The sequence below is a fragment of the Rhinolophus sinicus genome, linkage group LG02 (genome assembly GCF_036562045.2).
Source record: "Rhinolophus sinicus isolate RSC01 linkage group LG02, ASM3656204v1, whole genome shotgun sequence".
NCBI lineage: Eukaryota > Metazoa > Chordata > Mammalia > Chiroptera > Rhinolophidae > Rhinolophus > Rhinolophus sinicus.
The window spans coordinates 760,406-779,852 of NC_133752.1; the positions used below are offsets into that span (position 1 = coordinate 760,406).

Sequence of the window (19,447 nt, forward strand, 5' to 3'; positions counted from 1 at the left end):
GCAGAGCAGCCAGGGTCCAAGTGTGGGAAGTGGCAGACACGCCGTGGGCAGCACAGGCGGCTCAGGACCCAGGTCCGACACTTGCTCTGCTCCTGGGGAAACTGTGCAGCCCTGGTCTGTCTCAGGAGACAAGGAAAGGCCCTGTCACCCCAGGTGCCGAGAAAGAATCAAACCTAGGTCCCCGGCCTCCTCGGCGGGTCTGCTGGGCACACACTTCCCTCAAGCAGGACACCTGGCCTGAGGAAAGTGCACACATGCACGTGATCTGGCCCCAGCTCCAAACCTACAAGGTCGTCCTCGGCGGGCGGGGTGGGGTTTAACGAGCCTGGGCCATGACTCTGTCACCACCGTGTGTTTGCTGTCCTCCCCAGTGCCATGTCCTCCCAACAGAATTGTCATAGCAGTTAGCCTATCTGGTGACATAAGCAATCAGTTACATAAGGTCCTTTACTTTTTATTTTTGCAATGTCATTCCATACAAAAGCAATAGAAACATAACAGTCTCAACAAGGAGTTTACAATTGGATATTTGAACAGAAAACCTGTATACATTCTCATTTACAGCAATTTTACATGGTAAATTAACTGTGTAAAAAACGTTCTTCCTAAATCCCGCTGCTGCCTTAACGCGAAGTATTCTTGGTAGAAGGCCTACCTGGCGCTATTTACAAGTACCAAATTCAGATTGCATAACTTACATAAAATCTATCCATTTAACAGCTCAACATCTTCAGCTATTCAGTGCTCTGTATGAGGGAAAAAGCCACCGTGCCATATGGATAAGAAGCCAACTTACGTTTCCACAAAGATATTAAATGCATCCAGTTGCAAGAATACTTAGATACCAGTAAAGAAAGCTGATGCCAGATTGAGCCCGTGGACACCAGTTAAACTCAAACCCACCATCTGACAACTAACTTCTAAAACACTGTGGAAACCAGTTCGAGTGTGCTTGTCTGGACGGTAGGGATTAAGCAAATTAAGTTTGCTGCGAGATTGCTTCAAGTTCAATTTTCATTGGATTTAGTTCCATTTACAATTTAAAACATGCAAAATACATTCACTATACATAAAATTGTTTCTTAAGGAAATAAGGCAAGAATAACGATTCACCACGACATAATAAACTATTAACAGAAAGCACGGGTTACAAAGGCACCACGCATGCTTGGCTGGCCCTCCCCTAGCCAGGAGATGTCAGTGGCCTCCACAGGGCACCAGTTAGCTCATGGCCGAGAAGTCTTTCAAGGGTTCAGTTAAGCAAGCTTCCAAGTCAAACTCGTCCTCCGCTTGGCAGTCCACGTGTCTAACTTTGGTGGGTGTGCCAGAGTACATATCCTAGAAAACAGAAGCAGGGGTCATGGCTGGTTCCTCAGAAACACGGGACTGCTCGCCCCACCAAGGGAGTGAAGGCCTCTTCCTACACCCACCGCACTACGGGCCTGAGTCCAGTCATTACCAGCAAGGCTCTATGAATGCTGGAACACACGCGAGGACACATGGATACCACCCAACTTTGTTTTAGCAGCAGGTACCAAATTCCTACCCCTCAACCACCTCCCAGATTAGAAACCAACTGACCCGTTAAGGCCTCTGAGCAGCAGTGCCAGTCAGACAGGAGCTGCTGTGTGGCCTAGGCGTCACCCTCGAGACGAGTGAAGTAGAATCACATCGAATTGCCAAGCACCCTGTTCTCCAGCTGAGGAAGCTGCCTCTGCACTAGCCGAGGGCAGCCCCTTCCCAAGCCATCTCACCCCCGAAACTTCTGGGGACCGCACAGAAGAACATACATCAAGGCCTGGGTGTCCGCTCACGCTGGAAGGGATACCCCCCAAGGGAGCAGACGTACTGCTTACACAGCACTGTAGAGCCCAAAGCTTAGATGTGTGCCCCCATGGACGCTGTGTAAAGCAGAGAGCGCCAGACGGCGGGACAGAAGGGGACAGGGGCTCTCAGGACACGAGGTGGCAACATTTAGTTTGATATATTTCTGGATTGTTTTAATGAACAGGTTTTGCTTTTTTCATTAAAAAAGTTTAATTGAAGGGTCATACATTCAAATGTCAGAGTTTACAATTTAGGCAGTTTAAACCAATTGAAGCCCAATGTTTATAGCAACTAAAACCAAAATTTTAAATGAATGTTAAAAAAAGTTCCTGTTTTTACAATGGAGAAATCTGGCTGATGCCACATTTCACATCACCAATAACGAGACAAACTGCTATACACAACCCCCACTATCATATTCTGGCCCAGTGTTCAGTCCGAGGCTGATCTTTAAGAAAACACTGGGGCCGCTCCCGATTGAGGAACGTCCTGCCTAACTAGCCTGAACTCTAAAAAAGTCAAAGTCATGGAGCAAAGGCAGGGAGGCTATTCTAAGTTAAAGGGCGTTTAAGGAACATGGCAATTCAAATGTGTGATTCTTGATTAAATTCTGGATCAGAATAGAGACCCGTAGAAAGAACATTATTGGATACCTGGGAAGCTGAACACAGACTGTTAGACAGCAGTGTTTGCTCGATGTCACGTCTCGAGTACAGTAACGAAACTGGTTATGTGCAATGGTTAGCGCTGACGCCCCACCCTGCAGCTCGCTTCCAGTGGTTAAGGACCACGCAAGCTAAGGTCTCAGCCCGGCCTGCTCCCCGCCCCTTCCTTCTGCACACCAGCCATCTCGGCTGCGGATGGCCCTAGGACCTCCCACCACAACCCTGCCCCTTGTTTTCATAGTCTGGCTCCCTGCACACACCTGTGGTCTCCCCTCCCCTCCCCCGGCCCCTCTCAGTACCTAACGTCTGACACTGTGAGTGGCTTGTTCAGAATCTGTTTTTTTGAGTTGGGATAAGGGTTAGTCTTCATCCCAACTAAGGATGCCTCCAGAGATCTTCCCGAGTTTCTTTCTAGTCCTGCCTCTGTGTAAACAGTCACCAAATCAGGACCACCCTATCATGAGATACACTGTTTTCATTTACCTCAACAATTTCCCCACGTCATTAGTCTTCAAAACCAGTCTGGGACAGCTGAATTCTTATGACATAAACATAACCCTGTGTGGGGACAGAGTCCCAGAGAGCAGTTTCGAGGCTCTCGGCCTCACGTGGAAAGGTGCTGGCTCGGGTAGTGGATGGCCGTCAGCTGTGACTAGTTGGCCATCAGCTGTTACTGGTCAGCCATTGGCCACTGATATACCTGCCGTGGCTGTGGATTGCGCATCATGTGGCTCCTGCTTCCTGTGTCTCCAACCCAGCCGCCAGCAAGAATATAGTGGAATGAACCCCCTATCTGTGGCTCCACGGGTGTTCCTTTTGGGCCTCACCGTGTCCTGTGTTCTTATGTGGGGAGCCGGAGCAGAGTCCCTGCATTACACCTTGCCTTTCCTCTACTGTTGGACATTTCTGCTACTTCTAGCCTCTGTCACACACTGTCAGATAAAAGTGTGTGGTTGCAGACGGTCCACAAAAACTAAGAGACATGTAGCAGGCTAGACACAGAGATGACACAGAAGGCAGAAGGCAGGAAAAGCAACTACGTATCTTTGCATTTCCTGTGTTTCTGAACTATTCAAACACAGTACAGGACTATCTTACACAAAGCATGAGTATTTCACAAATACTTATGTTTTCTATTTTTTAACCTAGTTTTACACTTAATATGCTGGATATTTCCATATGCAAATATTAGGGTGGTCTCCTGTATGAAACAAATGGGTCATTTTATTGTGGACGCTGATATTTGCTTGTACACACAGAGTCTGGAAGAACGTGCACCCAACCACTAACTACAGGATTAGCGATGAGGCAATTTTGTATGCTGCTTTTGATTTTTGATATTTTCCCCTCAAAAACATGATTTTTTTAAATTGGCAAGTATGGGGCAAACCCCTCGGCCCAAAGCATTGCTTTAGCGAATAACAATTAGCACATGCGTCCTACACTAGCAAGTCAGCACCACAAGCTCGTACAGCCTAAAACTGATGCCAGCAGCAACAGCTGTGCGGATGCCGGCACCAGATGAGAAAGGACTTTTACTCTTAAATTAACTGGTGGGACTGACGAGTCGGCCTGAACCAAAACCCTAAATTAAGGTCACTTCTGGGAACTCCACTAATCTGACATTTTGATGGTATCAGAGAACGGGGTAAGAGGCCCCTCTGCCATAAGCAGCAAAATCAGATGTCAGCTCAAACTTCAGCTTATAGAGTGGCACATACTGTCCAAACGACCTGAGAGCCAAAACCAAGGGAAGGAACTTACCAAGTTATCCTGGGAGCTGGTCTGGGACTCGGAGCTGCTTTCTGTGGACTCGGTTTCCATTGCCCCGAGGTCTACGGGGTGTCTGTGAAATCAAACAGGTGTGTTTGTCAGTCACAACGTCACAAAGTCAGGAGACAAGTGATGCGGGAACGTTCTCCCAGTCTGTTCGCTCAGAACTAACACCATCAACCCCACACTGCCCCGTGAAGACACTGACAAGTGTCTCCTCTGCTCCCCGGGGGACTCCATGTGCAGACTAACCCCTGCCCAGTCAATCCAGAGGTCAAGCCGGCTGAAAAAGCCCACCTGACTCAGAGCACACACCATCCATCGCCCACTCTCGACTGCGGTGGGATTATTCACACCAACGAGCATCCTTCTGAAGGGGGCGGGGGTGGGTGGACACTGCGATAGACCGAACTACATGTCATTGCTAACTTTTCCTATTTTCTACTTATAAAGAGAATGGGGGGTGGGCCGGTGGTTCAGGAGGTTAGAGCACCATGCTCCTAACACCAAAGGGCGCCAGTTCGATTCCCACATGGGCCAGTGAGCTGCACCCTCTACAGCTAAGACTGTGAACCACAGCTCACCCTGGAGCTGGGCTGCCATGGGCAGCCGGAGGTCAGTGTGAGCTGCTGTGGGCTGCTGCGGGCTGCTGTGTGCTAACATGAGTGGGCGGCGGCCAGCGTGAGTGGCCAGCAGCCGTGAGTGGCCGGCAGCTGACAAGAGCTGTTGTGAGCTGCTGTGAGCAGCCAACCAATGACCAGCAACCGACTGCCTCAGCCGGGGGGAGCACAAGTCTCTTAATACCAGCATGGGCCAGGGAGCTGCACCCTACAACTAGACTGAGAAACAACGGCTTAAAACAAAACCAGAGGTGGGAGGGTGGGGGGGTGGCTGCAAAAAAAAAAAAGGAAGAACGGGACAACAGTGTCACACTAGAAAAACACTGGTATGACATCCTATGAGGCCAAATTTGTAAAGCCATGTTAGAAATCATTTCAAACATGACAGTTTCTAACACATTTCCCCAGCACAGAGCAAAAACTCAAAAATGTGTTGAGTCAACGTGTCTGAGGGGAGAGGCTCAGGTCAGAAGAGCTGAGACGAGGAAGTGCGAGGAGATGAGGGAAGCCCACCTGTCTACCTCCCTGTCCACCGAGCACCCTGACCGCACAGCACAGGTCCAGGCCTGACATCTTCCCAACCAGGTACAAGTTTAAAAACCAGCAGGAAGAAGATAACAGCCTTCCCTAGTTAAACTATTTCCACAGTTCAAAATAAACTACTGAAATGTTTAGAACGCTTATGTTAAGAACAAACAAAACTCCACATATTTCCAGCTTTACTAAGCTCCATTTTTTCTAACTACAGAAGTCAGCTCAGTCCGGGAACCACACTCTTCCCTCCAGGCCCACCCAGAGCCCAGCTGTCCAGCCATGCACACACATGCAGAAAACGGACATGAAGCTGTGCAACTGGCTGCTCTCCCTTCGAACTTCCAGACGGACTTCACACCAAGACAACCTGCCTGCCACACACGAGACAGAGCCACTGCAGACGTACATTTCTTGAAAATCACATCCTTCTTCAGCTGGAGGGTCCCAGAAATGCAGAGCCACCTTCCAGAGCTTGATCTGCTGGTCCCACGATCGTCGACTGTACTTCTTGAATTTGTTGGGGGTCTTGGGGTGAATGCCAGGCTGTCGAAGGTGTCTACAGGAGAGGGAGATTACCCACACCAGTCACATTTGCACATAGCTTCAAGATGAACCAAACTCTGAGGTTGGCATTATTAAAAAACTATAGATCAACTGACATTCTACAAAATGCACAAAGTGACAGATAAAAAAGCACATCTGAATGTTCCTTTGCAGAGAAGTACATCTGAATCCTGCCAAGGTGACACCCTATCTGGACGTGTGTGTGCCCACGAGGGGCAGGGGGCAGGAGCACGCTGCCTGTACAACACCGGCTCACTGTTTCCTCCAGGAAGAGCTTCAATCTGCAACTTGAACTTTTCCTTTTTTCCCCACCATGCATTTTAATAACTTTACATTTAGAAGAATGTATTCTAAATAGTGAAATGTTTTTTAAATCTTTCTGCCCTTGGCTTTTTAGTCACCAACCCATCCTTATTTACTTATTTACATAAGTGCCTGGAAGTCCCTATAAACAGTTCTTGGCAGCTGTGACCTAAGCAGCTCCTCAGACTTCCGGGGACACACCAACGAGACAAGACTACCTGGGGACTTCTTTGATATAGCGATCGTAGGCGATGGTGTTCTTCCCGTAGTTGATCTGCTTCTGTCTTCTCATCAGGACACTCTCATCCGTCTCCAAGTCGGCGGGCACTACAGACGTAGACTCCCTAGAATCAGAACTGAAGAAAATGAAATTAACAACAGAAAGAGCCTTGCAATTAAGATCACTGTGCAAGAAAACGTAGAAACACAATAATAACGGTGTTTCTGTCTTCTGGATTCTAAACTACATTAATCCTGGGACAGTGCAGAAGCTCTGCATACGCGTTTGTGGGAACTGAGCACACAGTAGACACACTATTTCAAACTGGTGAAGAACAGACTAATCCATAAATGTTATTGGGACAATCAGCATCTTGTGTTCAGTTTTTTTCTTTAACAAATTACAGGTCTATCAAACTAGGGAAAAAAAAAATTTTCATGGCATTTACCTTCCCGATGATGATTTTCTCTCTCTTCCAAAGTCGTTTATGAGGAGTTTTCTTTTATATCTGGGAGCAAAACAGATGTTGCTGTTTTTTCAAAGGTATAAACATGAACACCGAATGCTTTAAGAACTAAAAGATACCCTCAGGAATGAAGCCTTCTTCCTGGGGGGGTCTGAATGGGCGGGGCAGGGTAAGAGCGTGTTGCTTCTTTGACCTTAAACCTCCCTCAGTCACTTCGCCTTCTAAGAAGATGAAGGTTATTTGCCCAAACTATGTAAAGTGCTTGAGGCCTCAATGCCTCCAGGCACTACTGTTTATAATGTAGGAGTTCTCCAGGACAAAGACCCCAACAGTTTCAGTAGTGAGAGCCAAACATAAAAATGAAAAATCCCCAAAACCTTGTAGCCTTAGAAAAAAACATAAACCTGGGGGCCGGCCCGGTGGCTCAGGCGGTTGGAGCTCTGTGCTCCTAATGCCGAAGGCTGCCGGTTCGATTCCCACATGGGCCAGTGCCAGATGGCTCAGATGATTGGAGCGTGGGCTCTCAACCACAAGGTTGCCAGTTCGACTCCTCGACTCCCGCAAGGGATGGTGGGCTGCGCCCCCTGCAACTAACAACTGCGACTGGACCTGGAGCTGAGCTGTGCCCTCCACAACTAAGACCGAAAGGACAACAACCTGACTTGGAAAAAGTCCTGGAAGTACACACTGTTCCCTAATAAAGTCTGTATTAAAAAAACAAACCTGAGTTGAAAGAAAAAGTTTTTATCTCAAACACCACAGTCAGCACTAAAGGGACCCGTGAGCCTGCTGGGCACTGCTCGCCACCTTCTCTGACCTTGAACAAGGCTGCGCACCTTGCTCGTCTTGCTCCTCGGGGGTTTCCCGAGGCCCTTGCTTTCCATCACAGCAACTACCAAACCCAGCTCTGCAAAGCACATCACCACAAGGTGTGTAGTGCAATCCAACCCTAAACCAGGAACCTCAAGCTCATCCGAGTGAAAGTGGTCGCGCGTCACTGCACCTCCTTCCAAAACCTAAAGCACTCGCCCCTCCCAAGTTTGCTGTGGCGTCCATGCGTAGTCTAGACACAGGAGGTAGTGAACTAATTTATTTCCTGTGTATGTAGAACAGCAGTGATTACATAGCATCCTGTGAGAACCGAGAAACCAGTCCCTCCAATCATTTCCAGTGGGGCTTCTTTCTCTCCAGGACCCCTTGAAAAAGAATGGCTTCAGGTATAACTAAAACCCATTTTCTGTTACCCTCCTTGAAGTACAGCGAGCTGAATTCTCGGCCCCTTCCTGGTGGGGAGTAAGAAGACTTCGCCATCAGGGCAAATCCCCTGGGTATTACAAAGCAGCAGCATTTCATCAGAAAGCGTGTGATCAACAGTGGCCCACAACATAACAGGCCTGTTTTGCAAAGTAGGACAATTTTCAGAGACAGGCCCGTGAGACAACTGAGAAACAAAGAGTGTCCACCAACAGGAGGGTCAAGACAGACAGAGGTCTCCCTGCATAGCATGGGGGTGGTGACCTGGGGGTGGGAGGCTCACAGCACATGGGTATGTTACAGTCGTTATAAACTTTATGAGAACACAAACTGCAGAGATCAAGTCAAACATCGTAACTTTACAGGTGACAAAACAGATCTAGACAAACAACTCATTCAAAACACTGGCGTCCACCCCTGTCAACTCCCAGTGCACTTTTTCTACTACCCCCCCCACAGATTTTGATGCCTAAAAGTGCCCCTTGAATGTTCCAAACCAGCCCCTTGTGTGCCTGTGCCTTTCCAGAGGAGGAAGCTACAAATGCCACCAATCACTGCAGTGCGTGGGGGGGGGGGGGGGGGGCAGCCTGGCCTCCTCCCTACCAACTGAGGACAGATTTTTCTCAGCAGAATTAACAGCCAGTGGACTCTTGGTCCAACCCACTCCAACTGATTATGAGCCACAACGTTTTAAGTCAAGGCTCATTCAGCTGGGTTGGAAGGCATATATCAAAGGGGAGAAATGCCCCCGAATACCAGTGAGAATGTCACCGATGGAGACAAGCAGTGGTTAAGAAACATCATGAGTCGTAATGAGTCCAGAAGAGGAAGCAGCTTGCAGTTTGTGAGAACTTGGATACACACGGTTTTGGGTACAACTGCAAGGGGTTCACAGGCTCCAAGCTGGGTACCCCTCCCTGAGCTCTGGCCATTTCCGGGCTGTTACATGAGTCAGCTGTCAGTCACAAGTACACCCCTATTTGGAGAGCACACCCGTATTCTGCGGGCCTGGGAGCACCCCGTAGGGTAGATTCTCTGCCTCCCACCCCCATCTGGAAGGATGGCCACCAAGACAGTGGTCCTCACTCTGAGCAGACTCATCCGGAGAGCTGAAGGCGCAGCTGGGCGGGCCTAGGAGTCTGCCCCTCTAACGTGTCCCCAAGAGCTGCTGATGGCGCTGGTGTGGGGAGGACCAGAGTTTCAAGACCCACCGCTCTAACACATACCTCACACTTAATATATGAAACACCAGATAACGTTTCAAAGCAGTCTGACGTGTGTACCTTGCAATTTCTTTGTTAACTCTGGTCCTCATTTCATCTTCTTCGACTGCACTGGCCCAGTCTGTACACCTAGGACGGGGCTTCGGGCCTTCGGGAGTGGTAAAGCTGCAACCAAACAAACACACACGTCGGAACCATGGCACATGCTTTCAGTTTCCTTTTACATCGCACATCAGGAAATGTTCAAGTGTTTGCAGAGTGCCAAGGGACTGGGCTCAGGGGTAACCTCTGCCCTGTAAGTTACCCTGTAACTTCCTGCTCGCTGAGTTTGGACGATTCGCTTAAGCCTCTCTGGGCTTCGTTCATTATTTTCTGTGCGCCCATCATGTGCCAGTATTGGCTAAACCACGAGGACAATGTCCACCAGGGAGAAAGGCAGACAAAGCCAACAGGCAGCATCATCACTGAGGAGCGTGCCGAGTACAGCTTATTCTTTTATGGGCTAAACGAGCAGCTTTTTTTTTTTCAGGACTTTAAGAGATTTCAAATACACTTAGTGCTAAACAAAGTAACTAACACATTAAAATGTACTGAATAAGCAGCGGCTACTAGTTACTTTCAGATGCACACAATTCATAGCACATCATAATCAAAGTCGGGAGTAAGAATTCACATGGGAGTCATCCTGCATTAGCACTTAGTCAGGTAAAGGTCCCCCTAGGAGCTCGGTTCCATCCAAAACTCAAGGAAATCTTTAGTCAAGATCAGCAGTTTAAAAACATAGGCTTGATGCCAAGAATTCTAGCAGTTAGAATTGCTGGTATGTCTGTTCTTTATAGATTAGATGTAAGCTTAGGCTTTTATATTTCCACTTCGATTTTCTACTGGCCACTACTAGTGTACCAAAACTAGACACTAACTTCAAGTGCAACAAAAAGCAACGTTATGTATCACATATAGTAGCTGGGAACCACCCACATGCTTTGAAAATGCAGCTACAACAACAAATGATTAATCCCTTCAGGTAATTATCATTTCTTCTCCTGGTTATCCGCCCCCGCCCACAAAACTCAAATTAGATTTCTAAAAGTAAATTTCCGGTCTAAAAATGGTTGGCAGGGTGTGAAATCAAATTAATTGTGTCGCAGATGCAGAGAACCACATGGAGGCTTGTCCCTGGTTGGACATCAACACCCTCGTAAGCCTATCAAGAGGTTCAGGTCTGGGTCTCCCCACGACAAATACCGGAACTTTTAGAAGGAGCTTACAAGATGTACCTTTCCCTACGTCTCAAAATTGGTAGTACAGAAAGAATACTTTTCGTGGAACTAATACCCATTTCTTAGATTAGGCAGGTTATATTCACCAATTTATCCTACCTTAGGACAAGAATACTTTTGAGGAAAGTGCTCCAATGGCAAATAGCTTGTTTTACACACTTCAAAGAAACCACTTTTACAGCCTACAAAAGGGATGTAGCTGGCTCTACTGCCCAGGCACACGCACGCATTCCCCCCCGGGGCCTGCGGGCAGAGCAGGCAGCAGGTGAGAGGGCCCAGGACGTGAGCGTTCCTCCCAGGTTAGAACAAGGAGGCCCGTGTGGCTGACTGGTGAGTTACAGGAGTACCCATGGGGATACAGAGCACTGTTGGGGCAACGTAAGGATTTCCCCTTTTATCTTCAGCTAAATGGAAGCCCACCGGAGGTTTCCGAGAAGCGTGGCTCCTCCTGGTACATCCAGCCGAGGGCTGTCGAGAGCCTCTGCCACACTCATCTCTTCCCCGGTAATCACATCTAGTCCCAACTCTTGAAGTCACCCATGTATGCGAGTAACTCACACTAGTGCCTGCCGTGAGCAGCGTCCCCATGCACACTCAGATCCCATCACTTTCCCAACCTCCCCTTGCTCACCTGGGAAGCTTCTAAGCCTAAGCCACCGACTCCTTCCCCATGCCAGGTCTCCTCGTCTTGGCAAATGGTCCCACAAATCGACAAAGGTGTTGAGGCCGAAAAACTTGAGTCATCCTTTATTCCTCTCTGCAGCCCCCGCCCAAACCATCGCAAATACTTCGGAGTCCTGCCTGTAAGTCTATCCTAAGCCATGCTTCTTAGCACCTCTGCTCCATCTTTCACCTAACTTAGCAGTGGCTGTCCCCACTTTGTCGTCCTCTAATCAGCCCTCAAACGGGCAAATGCACCCCCACCTGCGGGTGTTGGTACATGGATCCTCACAACGGACAACCTTCCATTTCATCCCAGTCACTACACCAAGGCCTTGCCGGCCTTCACCACCATCCCCCTGCTTACTTTCCTCAGCCCTCCCCCTCCCCCTGAACACCTGTGGGACCTGCCGACGCACCCACATCAGGGTACAGTCACAACAAAAATGGAGGTCTCGTTTAGCATGGCATCTTGGCCTCTCCGGCACACTACCCAGCCTAGGAAATAGCCAACTAGGTGTGCACACGCTGCGATAAAGGCTCACCAGAGAGGCCGTGCCTCGGGAGCCCCACGATGGACAGGCGGCGTCTGGACTTAAGTCTTTATGATCTGCCTAAAACCACACGCCGGTCTCAACGGTTTGCATCCTGGCAGCCACCTTGTGTGACTAGTGTGATACCCAGCTTCTCTGCATTGACTCTCGTAAGGGGAAACCTAACAGGCTTCCGCGGACCCTATAAGGAGTCCACGGTGGCCTTCACGCTGTCCCTGGAATCTAACAGCCTCGCTGCTGACTGAGGCCCTTTTCTGTTGCCACCTATCACTGGGACACCTCACAGGACCCTCAGGTGCCTCGCAGTCATGTTGAGGCACAGGCACCACTAATCAAGTGTGGTGAGGGACAAGCAGCTTAACCAGTCAGAACCATTGTGACCCAGGGGCACCACGACTAAGTCAAGTGTTATGAAGCAGTGGCGCCTTAACCCGTCGGGGTGACCCACTAGCGTCCGAGCCAGCCCAAGCCGCCGCCCTCCCCGGCCGCCCGGCAGTGCAGCCCAGGCCGCCGCAGGCGTCCCCTGCCCCCGAGCGGGCGGCCCCAAGCACGCGCGCCGAAGGCCCACCTGTCAGGTCTGCGGTCGCCCTCCGGCTTCGCAGGGCCCTCGGCGTCCTCCGCCGTCCTGCGCCTGCCGTCGGCTCTGCGCTTGCGCCCGAGGCTCCATCTCGCGGGGGGTGGCGGGCTGCAGACGGGAGGCCGCGTCAGGGCGGGCAGGGCGGGCCGCAACCCGCCGCCCCGGCGACCCGCCCTGCCCGCCCGGAACGCCCGCGTCGCGCGGCCCGTCCTCACCTGGCGTCGCGGTCGCTGCGGTTCCGGTACCTGGGGGGACTTTGCGAGCGGCACGCCATACTCAGCGCGGCAACGGCCCGCGCGTCCTCTCCGGCGGCGCTGACAGACTGCGCGCCCCCGCCCCCAACCGCCTTTATCCGCCGCCGCCCCGCCCCGCGCCGTTCCCGCGCGGCGGCCGGGCGAGACCATCGGGCCCCGCGGGCGGGGGAGCCCGCTCGGCTGCGCACGCCGCGCAGACGGCCTAGGACCGCGGGAGGCGCGAGGCCGCCTCCCGGACGCTGCCGGCTACGACCCGGGTCGACGCTGTGGGGCTGACTGAGGACAGGAACGAGAAAAAGGTCGCCCCCCGGCTTGGAGGCTCCCGGGACCCCTCGGACGCTGATTGGACGCGCCTTCGCGGGCGGGGGGGGAGGGGTACTGGCGGGAGATTCGGAAGCGCGCGACGCGACGCCCGGAGGAGGCAGGCGGTGCGTCCCCTGTTGGCCGGCCCTCCTATTGGTCCCGGCCTGGGAGGGGCCGTCTCCGATTGGGTGGCCCGACGGCGGCGTCCTCCGCGCCGGCGGGCACAGGAACCCGGAAGGGGCGGCCGCCGAGCAGCGCGGGGTCGCGCGGAGATCCGCTGTTTTCCCCCGGCGCAGCTCCGAGGTACTGCGACGGCCGCCTGGCGCCGCGCTCCGTCGGGGCTCCCTGCCGAGCACGGCTCACTTCCTCTGGTTTCATCGCCGCACCCCGTGGGTCTTCCCCACGCCGCACCGCGCGGGCCCTCCGCGACCCCCGCCCAGCGGAGCCCTGGGCCAGTCTCCGTGCTGTAAAGTGCTGACAAGTGTGTAAACGTGAAGAGAACGCCCCGGGTGGGAAGAAAAAAGATGTTCAGGACGCAGAAAACGATTCCACCTCTCGTGTGTTTCAATGGGTTATATGTGCCACTTTCCTAAAAACGTTTAGGGTCCAGCAGCAATATGGGGGTGCAGCACGTGTTGGGGACCTCACCCCACCTGAGAACCTGGGCAGCTGGGCCTGGCTGCCCTCCTGGACCCCCAGGCCGCCCACGCCCCACGGGACATACCCACGGCGCCGACGGAGGCCTGCAGCAGCAGGGCCCACCCCCGCGGTCCAGCGGGGCCCACCCCCGCGGTCCAGCGGGGCCCACCCCCGCGGTCCAGCGGGGCCCACCCCCGCGGTCCAGCGGGGCCCACCCCCGCGGTCCAGCGGGGCCCACCCCCGCGGTCCAGCGGGGCCCCACATGGGCCCGAGTCTGAAGGTCCTGCGAGGCTGACCTCAGCCCCTCGTGAGGGCCCTGGCCACCACCCTTTCTATCAGAACACCAGGCCCATGCTCCTACAGGGGCCTGGAAATAGGCTTCTTAAGACGCCCACCCCCCAGCTAGGAACTAGAAGGGGAAGGTTCCCACAGTGCCTACCTCCTTTTTCCTCATTCTGAACAAAATACATGTTGAAATGGGCAGTGTTTCCAGTTTTAAGATGGCTTCTCCCCAACTTACCAAAATTTGAATATCAGGAAAAATAAAATATTCCATTTAGAGAAAGCATATGTAACTTCAGGCTAATACTTTATTAGACACTAATATCACTTAGCTACAATAGACTTATCTTTATAAAACGAAGGAACTTTCTTTTGTAGCAATAGCCCATACGGCCCTCCCTTGGCAGCACATGAAACTCCAGGTTGAGGCTGGGCAATGCTCCTAGCTGCCCCCCTCACCCCCCATGACCCATCTGCTGAGCACCCCAGGGGCCCACAAATTCTCTGCTCCCAAATCCTCAGGGGTTGCATGGCCTTGGGTGAGTTGGACCGGCTGAGCCCAGCCCCTCCTTCAAATGGCCAGTTTTAGGGGTCTTAGAGCTGAGTGTGAGGGCTCCAGCAGCCATGCCTATTAAGAGCTTGTCCTGGGGCCTGGCACGGACCTCCTCCATCCCCACCTGCACCACCAGGAAATGGTAAGACACACTCAGTGCCTTGACCACTGGACCTGTCTTCTAAATCAGATGAACCCTGTGGGGTCGTGGCCAGCCTTGTGCTGCATCCTGACAAGTCTGTTGTGGATGTAGGGTGTCACTGGGGTGCTTGCTCTTCAGCTCAATGCCCCCCAGCGGGGAACCTGAAGTTTGGCCCTTCCCTGGACTCTTGGGGGCAGAAGGCACATAGGCGCATACCCCTCCAGGGGATAGATGGCCCCCACAAGCACACAGCTAAGAGAATGGCAGCTAAGAGCAGCCAGTCCCTCGCCCAGGCCTATGGGAAGCCTGGGGTCTCCCTGGGCAGGGAGCAGGTAGGGGCCACCTCACCCACGAGCAGCCACCAGGAAATCCCAGGCAATGCTCTCACCCTAGAGTGGCACTCCAGGTCTCCCCTCCACTGGCAGGCTGCCTAAGGTCCTCAGAGCAGCTTCCGTGAGGCCAGCAGCCGGCTTGGGAACAGGAGTAGGACTTATCATAGCTGGTCTTGGACGAAACTGCATCTGGCATGTAACCAGCAGGCAGACGTGCTCCATAAAATTAAGGCAAGTGGCTCAGGTTAGGGCCATCTGGGTTGGACCCCAGGGCCTCCGAAAAGACAGCTCAGGGAACCCTGGAATACTTTGGAGATAGGCCCAAGGCTGTGTTCTCTGTGACAAGCACCCACCGCACCCGGAGGAGTGGGAAATGGAGGAGGCAGGAGCGCCGAAGACCCAGCCCACTGCCACTGCCAGAGCTTCAGCAGAGAACTTCCTTTCTGAATGAAAGCCCTCATCCTCCTGCAATTGGGGGAGCCCTGGCCTGGAAGCAAAGGTGGGGGCACTGGCAGGGGCTGGCAAACTCAGCGCACGGCACACACGTCCAGGATGCAGAAGCGCGCACGGCAAGTGGGGCAGGGCACGCGGCTGGCCAGCCAGGTGTCAGGGCGTTGCGGGTCCTGGCGGCTGGCGAACCACTTGCCCATGCAGATGAGACACCACATGGGGCGGCAGTAGCACTGCTGGCACTCGCCTTCGGCTGCCTCCTGGCAAGTCTTCACCAGCTTCACGCTGGCACGTGTCTGCATGCAGCCAATGCATGCCTCCAGTTCCTGCGGGCAGCCCAAGGGGGTCACAGGAGCCTGGCTGGACACCCCCATAAGGCCCCCAGCCCCCCAACCAGGGGACCTGGCCTGTGGGGATCTGGCTGTGGGAAACCACCCGCCCCCGCCCAGCCCCCCACCTGGCTGCTGGGGACCGAGTAGGCCGGATTGGCATCCACCAGGGAGGCAAACGTGTCCAGGAAGAGGTCACTGAGGCTCTGGCGAATGACCACATGGGCCGCACTGCGGATGGGTGCCCGCAGCTTCTCACACAGCTCGCCATACTCCGTGGAGTTGAGCCTGCACGAGGTGGGGTCGGGTTAAGGCTGCTGGGCCAAGGCTTCTGTTCCCAGGGGGCCTGGCGAGGACCCTGGGGCAGGCATAGGGGAGGCCGAGGCTGTGCCCCGAGGGTGATGGAGGGGCCCACAACCACACAGAACATGAGGACACTGGCCCAGCCCAGCTTCCTGGTGAGAACCAGCCAGCAAAGATGGCCCTGAGGCCAGAGCCCACAGACCCGGCACCACATGCTAGCCCCCATGGGACACAGGAAGGGTGGGAGGATTGCCACTGAGACACAGAGCATTGGGCAGGTTCCAAGCTGTGTCCTAGGAGGGGCCCAGCAGGCCAGCCATGGCCTGAGGTATGGAGGACCTCAGCTCCAGCCCGGGCCCCACAGGTGAGGCAGCAACACACCTGTCCTGTCCAGCCCCCAGATGTCGCAGTGTGCTCCCCTGAGAAGCTGTGGAAGCAGCTCAGAGGACAACGTGCATGAAAGGGGAGCGGAGGATACCTGTAGGGGCAAGAGGGGGGCAGGGGGCCAGGGAGGGGGCCCTGAGGGAGGGTCACACTGGAGGGGCCACTCCCACCCATCACCACCTCCCAGAGGGACACAGACACTGGAATGGGGCACAAGCTGGGCACACACCCACCCATGAGGTCCAGCCCGCCCTGCCCCACCACAGGCGTGCCTACCGGATATCGAAGGCCTGCACGGCAGGGCTGGCACTGGCCACACGGATGGTGAGGAGCTGCACAGGCAGGTTTGAGTCCGGTGACAGCTCATGCTGCTGTGACTCGGTCACAGTCAGGTGCACATCCTGCTGCTGGGCCACGTGCACACGGTATGTGGTCACTTTCATCACCCACGTGTCCGTCACAATTACACGGGCACCTGGTGCCCCAGTGGCAAACTTATCAATCCGCCGGAACTCAGTGTTGACTGAGGAAGCAACAGCCCGCCAGCCTGACTGTGGGAGGGCATAGAGGGCCAGGGTGCGGGCCAGCGGGTGGCGGGCCCACCGGTCCCGGGACCAGTTGTAGATGAGGCTGCAGGCAATGGTGGGCAGGGTCACCGCCAGCAGGAGGAAGAGCTGCCAGGCCTCAGGGGCCTGGCTAGGAGAGTAGAGCCGCTTCTCCGAGGCTGCAAAGCACATGCCCATGTAATAGCCTGCAAGGGATGGGGCGGCCTCAGCGAAGGTCGGAATGCCAGGCCCTCATCCTGCCCTGGTGGTGCTCACCAAGAGCTACAGTGCTGCCCCTGCACCTCCCAGGGGGCCACTTCCTTTCATCCCCAGCCCTGGGCCTGGCACTCTGCCCTGGTCAGCTCCCAAGGTGAGGTTGTGTACCCGAGGCCAGGTGAGTCTCACGGCTGGCCAGGTTCAGCCCTTGCCCATGGCACTGACACAGTAAGTGAAGGAAAAGCATTTTTAATTTTCACACAATACGTGAGTACGGAAAACTAGAAAAACCTAGAAAGGCAAAATAAATACCAGGATCTGGTGTCACCCTATGCAGAGTTGCCCACTGGCCCTCCCATTGGCCTCTTGACCCCACACCCTCTGAGGAGGCTCATCCTGAGCTGGCACATCATGTGCCAGACAGTAAGCAGAGAAGGATGGGGGCACATCAAAAGAACACAGGAGACAGTGCCCGGGCCCCTGCAAGCCAGGTGGGGACCTGCAAGTCAAATGAATGAAGCAGATAGGGAGCGGCTGCACAGGCAGGTCTGAGATTGCAAACCTAACAGTAAACGTTTGCTGTTGGTCAAGTCACTACCTTTTAGGATAATTTGTTAAGTTGCAATAGATGTTCATTCTAGAAGCCTCAAAGCTTTTCAAAATAAATTGAAAAACAGTCCTGTGTCTGGCCTCCACCAGGCTTCACCACCTCTTCCAGGTGAGGCCCCCTGAATTGTTCAGCCACCTAAATTCTGGTTTCCCACAGACAGCCCCCATGCACTTGCAGCCTCAGCCCAGGCCCCTCCCAGCTGCTCTCCACGCCCACAGGGCTGCTGCCAGCTGCCAGCTGAAAACCACTCCCTGTGTCCACAGGGCTGCAGGTGGGGCCAGCCACCAGCCACCTGCTGTCCCAGACCTGCTTCTGCCATGTCCTCCAGAAATCCTGACTAGTACCCCACTCTTTAGCCAGTCCCCCGACCAACCAGAAGACAGACTGGCCTCCCATGGGCCAGCTAGCACCTGGGTCTGCGCCGAGCACAGTCTCTGGACAACCACTGAGCATACTGGCCACACACAGGCTTTCCAATCTCTGCACCTGTGACACCTCCACATGTCAACCATCTCTGCCTGCCCTTTCCACACCCACCTTCCACGGCCTGGGCAAGGCCACCTCCTCCCTGTGTTGGAATCAGTTAACTTATGCTCCTCTCCTGGGAACTGCCACCCACGTAACATTTGGCGACCTGCCCCAGCTGGGGGAAACATCCCCTCTAGGGCTCTGCCACCTGTAAACGTCCAGCTGTCGCCGGCTGTAAACACACCGGCAGTCGGCCCACAGCCTCGGCTCTCGGGGCGACCGGTGTTCCCGGCATTCTCCCTGACTGTTCCCCAAAGGGAGGTGACCCCGCGACCCAGCCAACTCAGGGGCCCTCGGGCTGGGCTACGCGAGCCCTTGACACGGCCAGCTGCCTCCGTCCACCAGGGGAACAATGACCAAGAGGATCAGGCGCCTCACCCAGCGGCAGCAGCGAGTGGCACAGCAGCGTGGCAGCCGTGCGGCGCAGGTGGTAGGGCACGAAGGCGGCGTCCTCGCTGCCCAGCCAGCCCGACAGCAGGTTCTGCACCGTGAGCCCGGCCGAGTGGAACTCGGTGGGCGTGAACACGAAGCACACGGCGAACACCAGGTAGGCCAGCGTGAAGGTGACCTCGGGACTGTCCATCGCGCCGCCGCCGGCACCACCAAGCCGTCCAGGCAAGGCCGCCGCCCACGGCGCGGGGAACAGGCCCGAGCGTCCCGGTCCCGTAGACGCCGGGGATAGGCGCCGGGTACTGTGGGAGATGGAGTTCCCGCCCGCGGGGCGCTCTGGGAAATGGAGTACCGCCCCGGGCAACGCTGGGCGCTCTGGGAGATGCAGACCCGCGGAGCACTCCGGGAAATGGAGTTCCGCCTCCCCGCACACAGGCGTAATTTGTGAACCAGCCCGCCAGTCCTCCAAGGGTTTGGCTCCTCCTCACGCCCCGCCTTGAGGGCGGTGCTGTACCTGGTCCCATTTTACAGCTGGGTAAACTGAGACCCGGGCGAGCGGCTCAGCCGCCCCCTTTCCGCTCAACCCAGTCACGTCCGCAGCAAAGCCCGAGACCTCCGGTCGACGGCGGGGCCTGCAGCCATCGCCCGTCCGCCCGCTCGGCGAGCC

The 19,447-nt window shown here is 54.4% G+C and overlaps 2 protein-coding genes across 4 annotated transcripts; both read right to left on the bottom strand.

Moving 5' to 3' along the window:
- Nucleotides 1–438: 438 nt before the first annotated feature.
- On the bottom strand, nt 439–13,047 carry SLBP (stem-loop histone mRNA binding protein). The gene is made up of 8 exons (XM_074320190.1): nt 12,736–13,047; nt 12,512–12,628; nt 9,510–9,614; nt 6,955–7,014; nt 6,505–6,642; nt 5,826–5,975; nt 4,257–4,338; nt 439–1,338 (listed from the first exon to the last, which is right to left on the bottom strand). The coding sequence occupies exons 1-8, from the start codon at nt 12,792–12,794 to the stop codon at nt 1,222–1,224; spliced, it is 828 nt and encodes a 275-aa protein (XP_074176291.1). The 5' UTR covers nt 12,795–13,047; the 3' UTR covers nt 439–1,221.
- Nucleotides 13,048–14,288: 1,241 nt separating this feature from the next.
- TMEM129 (transmembrane protein 129, E3 ubiquitin ligase) lies at nt 14,289–19,431 on the bottom strand. Of its 3 annotated transcripts, XR_002135915.2 has the most exons (5): nt 18,769–19,119; nt 16,768–17,242; nt 16,489–16,585; nt 15,933–16,092; nt 14,289–15,801 (listed from the first exon to the last, which is right to left on the bottom strand). XR_002135915.2 is itself a non-coding variant. In XM_074320177.1 (4 exons), exons 1-4 carry the CDS (start codon nt 19,302–19,304, stop codon nt 15,553–15,555), a joined length of 894 nt encoding a protein of 297 aa, XP_074176278.1. In that variant the 5' UTR covers nt 19,305–19,431; the 3' UTR covers nt 14,289–15,552. The 3 variants fall into 3 exon arrangements, 2 of the variants coding, with proteins under 2 accessions (XP_074176278.1, XP_019568070.1); XM_074320177.1 differs by lacking the exons at nt 16,489–16,585; nt 18,769–19,119 and adding an exon at nt 19,295–19,431; XM_019712511.2 differs by lacking the exon at nt 16,489–16,585 and having other exon boundaries at nt 18,769–19,423.
- Nucleotides 19,432–19,447: the final 16 nt, after the last annotated feature.

Excerpts from the sequence above, each read along its gene's own strand:
- TMEM129 (XM_019712511.2), bottom strand. The coding sequence starts at position 18,973 with ATGGACAGTCCCGAGGTCACCTTCACGCTGGCCTACCTGGTGTTCGCC. Across the intron at positions 16,093-16,767 it reads GTGCAGGCCTTCGATATCCG|GCTCAACTCCACGGAGTATG; the intron begins GTAGGCACGCCT and ends CACCTCGTGCAG. Across the intron at positions 15,802-15,932 it reads ACTCGGTCCCCAGCAGCCAG|GAACTGGAGGCATGCATTGG; the intron begins GTGGGGGGCTGG and ends GGCTGCCCGCAG.
- SLBP (XM_074320190.1), bottom strand. The coding sequence starts at position 12,794 with ATGGCGTGCCGCTCGCAAAGTCCCCCCAGGTACCGGAACCGCAGCGAC. Across the intron at positions 9,615-12,511 it reads GGCGACCGCAGACCTGACAG|CTTTACCACTCCCGAAGGCC; the intron begins GTGGGCCTTCGG and ends GTTTGGTTGCAG. Across the intron at positions 5,976-6,504 it reads TATATCAAAGAAGTCCCCAG|ACACCTTCGACAGCCTGGCA; the intron begins GTAGTCTTGTCT and ends CCTCTCCTGTAG.